This window comes from Oryza glaberrima, chromosome 9 (genome assembly GCF_000147395.1).
Source record: "Oryza glaberrima chromosome 9, OglaRS2, whole genome shotgun sequence".
NCBI classification, from domain to species: Eukaryota; Viridiplantae; Streptophyta; class Magnoliopsida; order Poales; family Poaceae; genus Oryza; species Oryza glaberrima.
The window spans coordinates 1,933,166-1,944,099 of record NC_068334.1 but is presented as its reverse complement, the minus strand read 5'-3'; the positions used below and the strand labels follow the sequence as shown (position 1 = coordinate 1,944,099).

Here is a 10,934-nt window from a genome sequence, read left to right as displayed (position 1 = left end):
GCCGCCGCCGCCGACCCTAACGCCTAGGCTGCGCAACCGTCGCCCCTGCCCTGCTGGTCTTCTCTGCTACGGACTAATGGCTGAGAAAGGCAGCAAGCAAACGACTTATTATGCCTATGTGCATAGCTGAGTTTTACGGTCCAACTAGGTCACATCGATGACGCTTTGATGAAGCCGCCATAATATGTTATGCACGTCACGATGCAAATAAAAAATATGTTTGTCTTATAATATATTCCGAAGGCCGATAGTTCATCTGATAAAGATATGATCAGGTGATGTAATCATTGTGTGCTACATTAAGGTGTGCATATATTTTTCTTGTCCCGTTGCAACGCACGGGAACCATATTAGTATAATATAAAACAGAAATGGAAGGAGCAGTGAACTGGTATGTGGCGAACATCGACCATACAGAAAGAAAGCCCACATCACACCTACCAATGCGTCCATAGCGTCAGACGTGAGGAAGAGACAGAAATCCCAAATTCTCCTCCTGCCGCGGCAGTGCCTGGCCGCCGCATGTCTTCACCAAATCCGGCAGCTTCGCCATACCCACAGCTCCACTTCTTTTACGCCCCTCGACATCCTACGCTCTCCAGCAACCCTCCCCTTCCATGTGCTGCGTTGGTGCCTTCACTTACCCCGCAGCACACCTGTTCGACGAAATGCCTACGCCCTGCAGCTGCCGGAGTCTGGTGCTGTTGTGTCATATTGTCATTCATCGAGGATTGCGCTGGCAGGGTAGAGGTGAGGCCACGGAGACACTGAGCTTCCTTCTTGCTCTGCCAAGATTTGGCATGGTGGCGGGCAATGAAGATGGAGTGCCGTTGGCCGCTAGCTGCCTTAGAGGTTGTACGCCGAGTTGGGATTTGGAAATTTGATTCCTATTTTTCTCGTCAAATGCAATGGGCCATATTGGCATGCCTGAAAAAGATAACATGTGGCAGTACTGCTGCCTAAAGGTTTGATGAGGAATTTAGAGCCAGAATCGCGACAAGATTCAGTCCTCGCTCTTATGAGGCCCTGAGATGACGCTGAGAGGAGATAGAGTAGGACCCGCAGGAGGTAATTTATGCAACTAAGGTGCCCACTGGATCCTCAAGGATGAGAAAAAAAATCAGAGATGGAAAACACCCGTATTCATGTGTGTGGTTGGCAGGCAACGTAGCATCATCGTCTCCACAACTGCACAACCTAATAGACTGACGTGGCCACCATGTTTGCAGGGTATCTGTGAATAATCCTTAGTCTTGGCCTTGCCGTTATATTTAGCACCATCGTTAGTCTAGTACTTTTTTCATATAAATATCAGAGTCCTTTCTCAATAGTGGTTCTTGGCTTGCGATGGTCTTGAATGGCTTTATTGTTAGCTTAGGAGCTGCTACACATGGCAATCAAGATGCCGCGACACTGATGTTCTGAAGAGGAAGAAGCTTCAGTACATGGATAGACCAGTTTTAAATGGACGTCGGTTACATGTACAGATGGAGGAAGAAAGTTTTGTATTTTTAAAAAGGTTAATTGGATCCATGCCGCTGCAATTTTACCGAATTAAAAAAATGCCGCTTCCAACACTTTTTCCGTCTCATCTCTCACGCCGTCTCCGTTGCCATCCTCATCCCCTCCAGCCCCCAGGCATTCACGCGGCCGGAGCGGAGGACAGGCCGGAGCGGTTGCGGCCGGGCCTGGCGTGGTTCGTGGCGGAGTCGTCGGACACGCACGCGGAAGCGAGGTGGGAGAGCGGCAGGCGCGGACGCCTCCGCGCCAGCGACGAGGAGGGAGGTGCCACGCCGGTTCATAGGCTCCATTAAATACTCCTCCAACCCCGAGACACGCAGATAAGACCAAATCGATCGATCTCTTCGCCTAGCTCCATATGCGATTGGGGTGCGGCTTAAGCAACTCCAGCTCAAAGTTTCTCCTTGCGGCTTCCTCACGCACTAGTATATGCTCTTCCACTAGCAAGCAAGCTTCTCTCATGTCGTGAGCTGTAGATTAGGGGGAGATTTGTTCTTCTTTTTGGTCTGGTTTTTTTGTGGTTTCTTGATTGTTGGGGGTAATGGCGCACCGGGGCGGCCGGTTCTTGGAGGTCGCCGGGGTGGCGGTGCGGCCGGCCGCGGACGGGAAGGCATTGCTGCCGCTGCTGCCGGGGGCGGCGCCGTCGCCAGTGCTGCCGTCGTGGGACCCCACCGCCGCGACGCCGTGCTCGTGAGTCGTGGCAGGGGGTGACGTGCTCGCCGCAAAGCCGGGTCAGCCTGTCGTCGCTCCCGCCGCAGCTCCGCAACCTCGACCGCTTCGACTCCAACATCAAGCAGATGGCCGACAACGGCAGGCTATAGGCTGCAGCCGCTCCTCACAAGGCTGCTCCACGGCGAACCGGACACGCAGCCACGCAGGTCGCCATGGCCGACTACCTCGGCGAGCTCGCGCTGGCGAACGACGACAAGGCCACGGTTGCCGAAGCCGCCCGTGGCCGTGGAGAGGAGGGGGATAAGGATGGGAACGGAGACGGCGTGAGAGATGAGATGAAAAAAGTGACGGGAGTAGCATGGTTCCAATTTTAGAAATTTCCAGTGGCACGTAGCCGATATGATGAATAGCAGTGGTATTTTTTTAATTTGGTAAAATTGCAGTGGTATGGATCCAATTAACCCTGGAATTTTATGTGATTCTTAACGCAACACATATAGAAAGGATGTGTGTCGCCTGCTAACATGTGGTGGTGGTGTTTCCATTGGAATGGAATGGATGGGGATAAGTGAAAAATCAAAAAGGGCATGGCAATTGGTGGGTTAGAACTGAACTGTGAGGAGCTTCAGAGACTATGGAGCAAGGTGTAGCTGGAGAAAACGTGTACAACACAGAGAGACTGCACAGCTACGGAAGTGGTAAACACCAGTGCTAGTATATGTATGGATTGAAGGTAACGTAGCATTTGCCTTCACCACAACTCTGCAAGTCACCAGCATGGCTATCAAGCTTACAAAATATCAGTGAGAAATCCTGAGTCCTAAGCTCATATGCCCATGTAGCTGTATCTGTCAATATTTTCCTTTTAAGTTCACTTACTGGTAGTGATTTCTTCTCGTCTTCCTCTCGCCTCCATATCTAGCTTTCCTGGGCTGAGCATGTCTTCTCATGTTCTGTCTTTCAGGTTCTTTTCTTCTCGTGCCACTGCACTGCACCTAAGGAGGAGAGAGCTGAAGTTGCTTCCATTCCCATCTTTTCCCTGCAGCTCTAGTTCAGCTCCTAACACTTGTTCACAGCAAAGTCATCTCCTGTTAGTTTCATCTGCAGGACCTAGAGAACAAACATTACTTCCGGCTGATTCCCGTTCTTCTCTCCCTCATGGCATCACTGATAACGGTACAAGAAAGGAAGGAAGGAGGAGGAGGAGGGGGAGAAAGAGGAAGGAGACAGCAAAAGATGAAGGGGAGTGTGTTCCATCTGCGGAGGAAGTGTCCATTAGGGTAAATACTCTTTATGAGAGTGGCGACCCCATTGGGAAGAAGGAGTTGGGCCGGTGCGTGGTACAATGGCTAAAGCAGGGTATGCACTCAATGGCTATAAAATATGCTTCCACAGAAATGCAGAACGATGGAGCAACATTCTTACTGGATGGTGGATCATCTGAAGACAACCTCGGATTTGTGATGCTTGCACAGCCTTATCTATCAGCAATTCCCATGCCCAAGGGACAGGAGGCGCTCTGCCTCAAGGCCTCTACTCACTATCCTACCCTCTTTGACCACTTTCAAAGGGAACTCCGTGATGTTCTGTTGAAACAACAGAACCAGGGTCTTATTTCTGATTGGCGCACCACTCAATCTTGGATGCTTCTGAAAGAATTGGCTAACTCAGCTCAGCATCGAGCAGCTGCCCGCAAACCTAAAGCTCCTACTACGCACAGTACTCTTGGCATAAGTCTTGATAAGACAAGGTTGATGCAGACCAAAATTGAAGACTTTGTCAAGAAAATGTCAGACCTTCTACATATAGAACGAGATGCGGAGCTGGAGTTTACACAAGAAGAACTGAATGCCACCCCTGTGATGGATGGGAACTCAAAGAAGCCACTCAAACCAGTAGAGTACTTAGTCACTCATGGGCAGTCACAGCAAGAGCAGTGCGATACCATTTGCAATTTGAATGTTATCAGCAGTTCAACTGGTCAGTGCATTATACTCTTTTTATATTGTTCGTTGGTTAGTAATTCTAAATATGTGCTGCCAGGATAGTGATTTTTATCTGCTTTCTTTTTGGTTAGTACCGTAGTAAGATATGGCTGCTTATATTTATGCATGCAAATATGCATATGCAGATAAGACTAACTTGAGGTTTGATACTCGATTTTGCTATACGAACTAAAGTTTCTCCTATTTATTAGTCATGTCTAGAGTAAAAGAACACTTCATACAACTGCTAAACTTTGTTTTAAATCTTGTTTTGTGCAGGGTTGGATGGCCAGCATCTGGTCCTATTTAGAGTGAAAGATAACCATAGATTGCCTCCAACCACACTCTCTCCTGGGGATATGGTTTGTATCAGGACATGTGATAACCGGGGGGAAATTACCACATCTTGCATGCAAGGCTTTATATATAATCTTGGTGAGGATGGTTGCAGCATTACCGTGACACTGAAATCCCGCCATGGTGATCCTACGTTCTCCAAGCTTTTTGGGAAAAATGTGCGGATTGACAGGATTCAGGCATTGGCTGACGCACTTACATATGAGGTAATGCAATTTAGTTGATGTAACCCCTAGTCCCATGCATCCCTTCCTTTAGATGCATGAGATGGGTGTTAGCATTCTGAGCCATGTCACAGAAGTATCAGTCTGTTTGGACCTAAAAGGCTAAAAGTAATTTCTTCCCCATACAATACCATTTAATTGTTAGTAATCTTTTTTCAAGAGGTAATGCAATTTAGGCACCTAGCCTAACAAAACCATTTAATTGTTAATACTTGATACTATGCAACATTACCCTTTCGAAAATTTGAACCATATGTATATATATGATATGCAACCTAGGTACCTAACTTACATGTTTATAAAAGGAGTGGTAAGGATTCTTAAAGTTCCGAACTTTCTGCATATGATAAATCAAACCTAAATATGTTATGTAGGAATGCTAGGTATGAAGACAATTGAGATGTAAAAATAAATTAGTTTATTACTGATCTTGCTGTTTTAAAAATTAAAATCAGTATCCCCAAAAGTAAGTGGTTACCGCTGTGTCTGAATTAAATTTTGTTTGTGTCAATCCAGTATTTATTTTCTTGTGCGAGTGTCATGCTAATGTTGGTGTGGTATAATGAATTTTGTTACAAATGATTGTCTATTAGCAATTGGGGATAGGTTTAGTTTCTGAGTAGAAAACTATGGATTTTTTAATTTAATTTGAAATTTGCATAATCTGATGAAACTAAACACTGGCTTCTAACATAAATATTTGCATGGAAGAAGTGATCAGGACAGGACTTTTTTGTTGAAAACTGGACTGGCTAATGTTAGGTGTTCTGTGATCACAGATTATTTCATTCTTTCCTACAAGGTTGAAAATATGTTGATTTTGTTTCAAGTTTTACTAAAAGGATGAACAAAGCTTGAACGTTTAGCCTATTGGTTTGTGTATGATTTGGCAGCGAAATTGTGAAGCACTGATGCTTCTTCAAAGGAAAGGTTTACAGAAAAAGAATTCTTCCATTGGAGTAGTAGCCACTCTGTTTGGGGACAAGGAAGACATGATGATGATGGAGCAGAATAATCTGGCTGATTGGGGAGAATCAACAATACATGATGATGAGCTATTGAAAAAGAACAAATATGACTTTGATGCCTCCCAGTTAAAAGCTATCACACTTGGCTTGAACAACAAAAGGCCTGTCCTAATAATCCAAGGACCTCCTGGCACGGGCAAGACTGGTTTGCTTAGTTATCTCATTGCATGTGCTGTCCGAAAGGGTGAACGCGTTCTCGTAACTGCTCCAAGCAATGCAGCAGTTGATAACATGGTGGAGAAGTTGTCAGATACTGGACTGGACACAGTACGAGTTGGAAATCCTGCTAGGATATCTCCATCTGTTGCTTCAAGGTCCTTGGGAGAGCTTGTGAACAGAAGACTTCAGAAGTTCACAGAAGAGTTCGAGAGGAAAAAATCCGACTTGAGAAAGGACTTGAAGCATTGCATACAGGATGATACATTAGCCGCAGGTATACGTCAACTGTTGAAGCAGCTTGGGAAGAACTTTAAAAAGAAGGAAAAGGAAATAATCAGAGAGGTCCTTTCAAATGCTGATGTTGTCCTATCAACTAATATTGGGGCATCTGACCCACTTGTGAGGAGGATTGGTTGCTTTGACTTAGTAATTATTGATGAAGCAGGACAAGCAATCGAACCCTCATGCTGGATCCCTATCTTACAAGGAAAAAGATGCATTCTTGCTGGTGATCAACGGCAGCTTGCACCTGTTGTTTTATCAAGAGAGGCTATGCAAGGTGGACTAGCAATGTCTTTACTCGAAAGAGCTTCATCGTTGCATAATGAACTACTGACAACGAAATTAACAACACAATACAGAATGCATGATTCAATTGCCAGTTGGGCATCTAACGAGATGTATGATGGTTTTCTCAAATCCTCCCCATCCGTTGCTTCTCATCTTCTTGCTGATTACCCATTTATCAAGGTACTGATGCTCTCTGTTCCTGTTTCCATAAACCTATCAGAATTTTGCAGGGGGTAGTTTTTCTCATCCCAGTTGCCGAAAAACATGAAGATGAAATGCCCTTTTATTTTCAATGCCTTTTGAGTTTTAATATTAGTTTCTTAGGGATTTCATTTTTTTATTCTACATAAAATGTATCTGGTCTTGTTGATAGTTTAAATTGGGGTTTGGTTCCATTTTTACATAATTTTTCATGTTGATTTCATGCCTAAATGAACATGGTTTGTGTGATGCCCTTGTTCATGAGCATACTTCAGTTTTATTTTCATGAACCACAATTAAGTTTGCATGAAGATGAAGGGTATAAATTGTATGGAGATTTTCTGTTGCTATATGACTTAAAGTGTAGGCAATACTAAGACTTCCTCCGTTTTGAATTCAATATAATGTGAACTGCTTTCAATATAATTGGAGCTTAATCCCCTTTTGTGTAAATAAGTCTTGCCAAATGGAAGCTAAGAGATGATATATGAGACATATGTTGATTACAATTTTGCATGGCTGTAACTACGAAATGTTCTAGGTCATAATAATTATACTAAAATGGATGTTGGTCATGGCTTGCTTTATAACGGAGTCTCTCAAATGTTGTTTCCTCTCTGGATCTACGTATACATATGTGTTGTTTGTAGGAATAATTTGGTACAGGAACACAACCTCTATGAATGTATATGCAGAGGCTGATTTATTTGATGCAAATCATTTATGCAGTTTTTTGTATTCAGGGATGATTATTTTGGCATTTTTAACCTTATAACTTAAGTTTTATGTATTTGAGATCCATTGCAATAGGTAGGTACAAATGCATCTATTAAAGGTGTGGAGGTCCGAATTGTTATCCAGAAACAATTGCATTTGTTTTAAAAGATTGATTATATTTTATGGTTGATTAATGTATGCATCATATTGATAATGGATTAAAATTACCATCTTTCAGGAAACTTGGATAACTCGGTGTGCCTTTCTTTTACTTGACACTCGTATGCCGTACGGAAGTTTGAATATTGACTGTGAGGAGCATTTAGACCCTGCTGGTACAGGATCTTTTTATAACAATGGCGAGGCAGATGTAGTTTCACAGCATGTTTTGAACCTTGTACAATGTGGTATGTGCCTGTTTTCCTTTAATTAATTACACCACACTTAGATTTTGTGTTCAACTTGCAGCACACTTTGTATCCTAATTTTTTATTTGCCCGTAGTTGTTTTATTCCTAATGCTGCACAGATTATTGATGAATGGACTGCTGAAAACAATTTGTGCAGGTGTCTCTCCAACCGCGATTGCCGTCCAGTCACCTTACATTGCGCAAGTACAACTATTAAGAGACAGGCTAGAAGATTATCCAGAGGCTTCTGGTGTTGAGGTTTCAACTATAGATAGCTTCCAAGGGAGGGAGGCAGATGCCGTGGTCATATCAATGGTACACACTTCCTTTGCTGTCTTTATAGGGTAGTCCTTCTTGGTTTGCTGTAAGGTGACCGTGGTACTTCAAATGCCGTGTTGACATATAATCTCATGTCAATAAAAGTTGCAGGTCATTCTTAACCCAACTTTAATACTTCTATGAAGGCTCTAAGATATTTCTATTCAATCCTGTTAGGTTCGTTCAAACACTTTGGGAGCTGTAGGATTCCTTGGCGACAACAGGCGCATGAATGTGGCCATCACAAGGGCACGCCGTCATGTCGCACTTGTCTGTGATAGTTCTACAATCTGCAACAATGCTTTTCTGGCTAGGCTCCTTCGCCATATCCGTCAGCACGGCCAGGTTAGACATGTTGAACCTGGTTCCTTTGGCGGGGATTCTGGTCTTGGCTACACTCCACCTGCCTTGCCCTCAATCAGTTAGTTTTTCGATTGCAACTTGTCGGTGTTGTTTCTGCGTGTATATATAACCACGATTTCTACTGCTAAAATTGAGAGGTCGATCTATCATGGCCCTAAATATGAGTCTGGCAGATGGGAAAATATAACGTCAATTGATTGGCAGACTTGCATTGATGATCTAACCAGGTTGTCAACCATGCATTTTCAATCCCGAAGCAAAAACATCAGTTTCGTGTCCTGTAATATGCTGCTGCTTGTTGCTGGATGATGGGTTCCTTGTGAATGTGAATGTTTGTAATTTGTATATTCCGCTACAGAGATGTACAGCAGCTTGAAATCCCACGATTGTTTACAACTTTTGTCACGATCGATGAGTTCAGTAGAGTTGTTAATTCTGCTCTCCAGTGCAATTCTTGTTTTCAAACATGATTTTTTTTTTCCGAAACAACCCGCACAAGATAGTGCGACGTTTCTCTTGATATAGCAGGAAAACATACAAGTCTATAGTCCTGGAAGACTATAGTCAGGAAAAAAAAAAGATAGCCACACCACGTATCTATATCTGATCCTACTACTGAAAACAAAACAGGCACACGACACCCCGGGGAATGGTTCTTCTAAAGGACGCCTCGACATTCCGGGGAATGGTTCTTCTAAAGGACGCCTCAAAGAAGGGAACAACGTCAAGAGTGCCACCACTATGTGTTTGGTTCGTCGTGGCCATCCCGTAATTTCTTGTTTAGTTGGGTGGATGAGAATGGATTGAAAGAAAACAACAACATAGTAACTAATAATAAAATATGTTAATTATCATTAATGTAGCCATAATTTATACTAATTAACAACAAATAGACTAATTATATTTAATCAACACTAATTTTGATAAGTTAATTACTAATTAACAACAAAATACATTAACTATTGCTATTCAATAACTAATAATCAAGATTAGCAAAGGTGGATATCCTCATCCGGCCAATTTGGTCGGATACACTTATCCAGCATCTTTGTGGGATATTCCCCTATCCACCCTCACCCACCAACCAAACAAACTTAAAAACTGGATCACCATATTCCATCTAGGGTTATCCGTCCAACCAACACACCCTTAGGGAACAAGGATGTGGTTTTCACCTAAACAAACCACTCGGAGAGAACAAACACAACAACACCCAAGAGGAATGTGCTGCCCATAGGCATCGCCATTGTCGGCCTGAAGGCTAGGCTTGCGCCCATAGTTTCCCTACTCTCTCGCATCATTGAATGCATGTCAGCTCCAGCAGTCACCACCAGCTAATCCCCTTCAACACGCAACCACTGCACCGACGCCTCGCCGCCGCCCGGCCATCAAAGAAGCATCTCGACCTCCGGCATGCTCCAAATCCATCCACGTGGGTGGGTTGGAGAGGGAGAGGGTGAGAGAGAAGAATGAATCCCCTCTCCCCCGCACTAGCCCGTCCAGCGTGGCCATCTTGCAGCGTCAAGCCGCTGGCGCAAGAGGACTAACGCATGCAAAGGAGCTTGTCGCAACCTTCAACGCCCACCTCAGGCAACCTTCAACGCCTTCAATGCCCGTGTCCAACTACAAGCAACCTGGTCGCATCGCTGTCGCCTCCGTCCTCCCACCGTGAGAGTCTCTTCGCCGCACCGCCCACCTTGCCGTGCTCTAACACAGCAGGGTCACCGCCACACCGCTCGAGGCTCTGTTGATATTTCTTAACGATATTACTAGGAACTTAACCCCATCAATGTTTCCAGAAATATTAGACGGTATTCTTATGAGTTACAGATACAAATCCGCAAGTGCATGGTTATACCACTGTAGCATTTCACCCGAAAGTATTTACAAGGTATCGTATTTATTTAATCCTAATAAAAGATATGGTAAGAGAGTTCTATGCTATAAATTCATATCGCACTTATATAGTCTTATGCATGGGCTAATCAATTGAGAATAAGGATAGGTTGACACACAGATGGAATAGTTTAGAATACTCTTACTAATTAATAAGTCTAGTCTAAGCAGAGAAGAAATAAGAACATCATCATTTATGTACTCCTAGTATATTATCATTTTAGTATACACTTGCTATTGTATAACTATGTGGCTAATACCTCATAACTATGCCCTCCTGATATGTTGAGAAATCATCCCATATTGCTGTGTTCCTTACGATAATCCATCATGGTTATCCAACCGGTTATAGTACGGAGGAAGGTGACATTGATTTGTATCTTGGTGTGTCTTTGAGAGTGAGGAGTGGAGGCCTATTTATAGTGTGGAGGTGACTTGAGAGAGTGGAAATGTGACTCCACTAGCCCACACTGTACCTTCTTGCCTGTCATCGTATTTATCTTATCCTTTATGA

At 43.7% G+C, this 10,934-nt stretch overlaps 1 protein-coding gene across 3 annotated transcripts; it reads left to right on the top strand.

Moving 5' to 3' along the window:
* Window positions 1–1,626: 1,626 nt before the first annotated feature.
* Window positions 1,627–8,747, top strand: LOC127784289 (uncharacterized). 3 transcript variants are annotated; one of them, XM_052311491.1, is made up of 8 exons: window positions 1,627–2,926; window positions 3,158–3,208; window positions 3,301–4,173; window positions 4,458–4,741; window positions 5,653–6,696; window positions 7,673–7,841; window positions 8,001–8,158; window positions 8,339–8,747. In XM_052311491.1, exons 3-8 carry the CDS (start codon window positions 3,555–3,557, stop codon window positions 8,585–8,587), a joined length of 2,523 nt encoding a protein of 840 aa, XP_052167451.1. In that variant the 5' UTR covers window positions 1,627–2,926; window positions 3,158–3,208; window positions 3,301–3,554; the 3' UTR covers window positions 8,588–8,747. The 3 variants fall into 3 exon arrangements, with proteins under 3 accessions (XP_052167451.1, XP_052167450.1, XP_052167449.1); XM_052311490.1 differs by having other exon boundaries at window positions 1,627–2,996; XM_052311489.1 differs by having other exon boundaries at window positions 1,627–2,996; window positions 3,158–4,173.
* Window positions 8,748–10,934: the final 2,187 nt, after the last annotated feature.

What these genes read in the sequence shown, in the direction of transcription:
- LOC127784289 (XM_052311489.1), top strand. Translation starts at nt 2,971, where the DNA reads ATGGCTATCAAGCTTACAAAATATCA. An exon ending in ATCAAGCTTACAAAATATCA is followed by an intron (nt 2,997 to 3,157) that starts GTGAGAAATCCT and finishes TCTGTCTTTCAG; the next exon opens with GTTCTTTTCTTCTCGTGCCA. An exon ending in CTGATTACCCATTTATCAAG is followed by an intron (nt 6,697 to 7,672) that starts GTACTGATGCTC and finishes ACCATCTTTCAG; the next exon opens with GAAACTTGGATAACTCGGTG.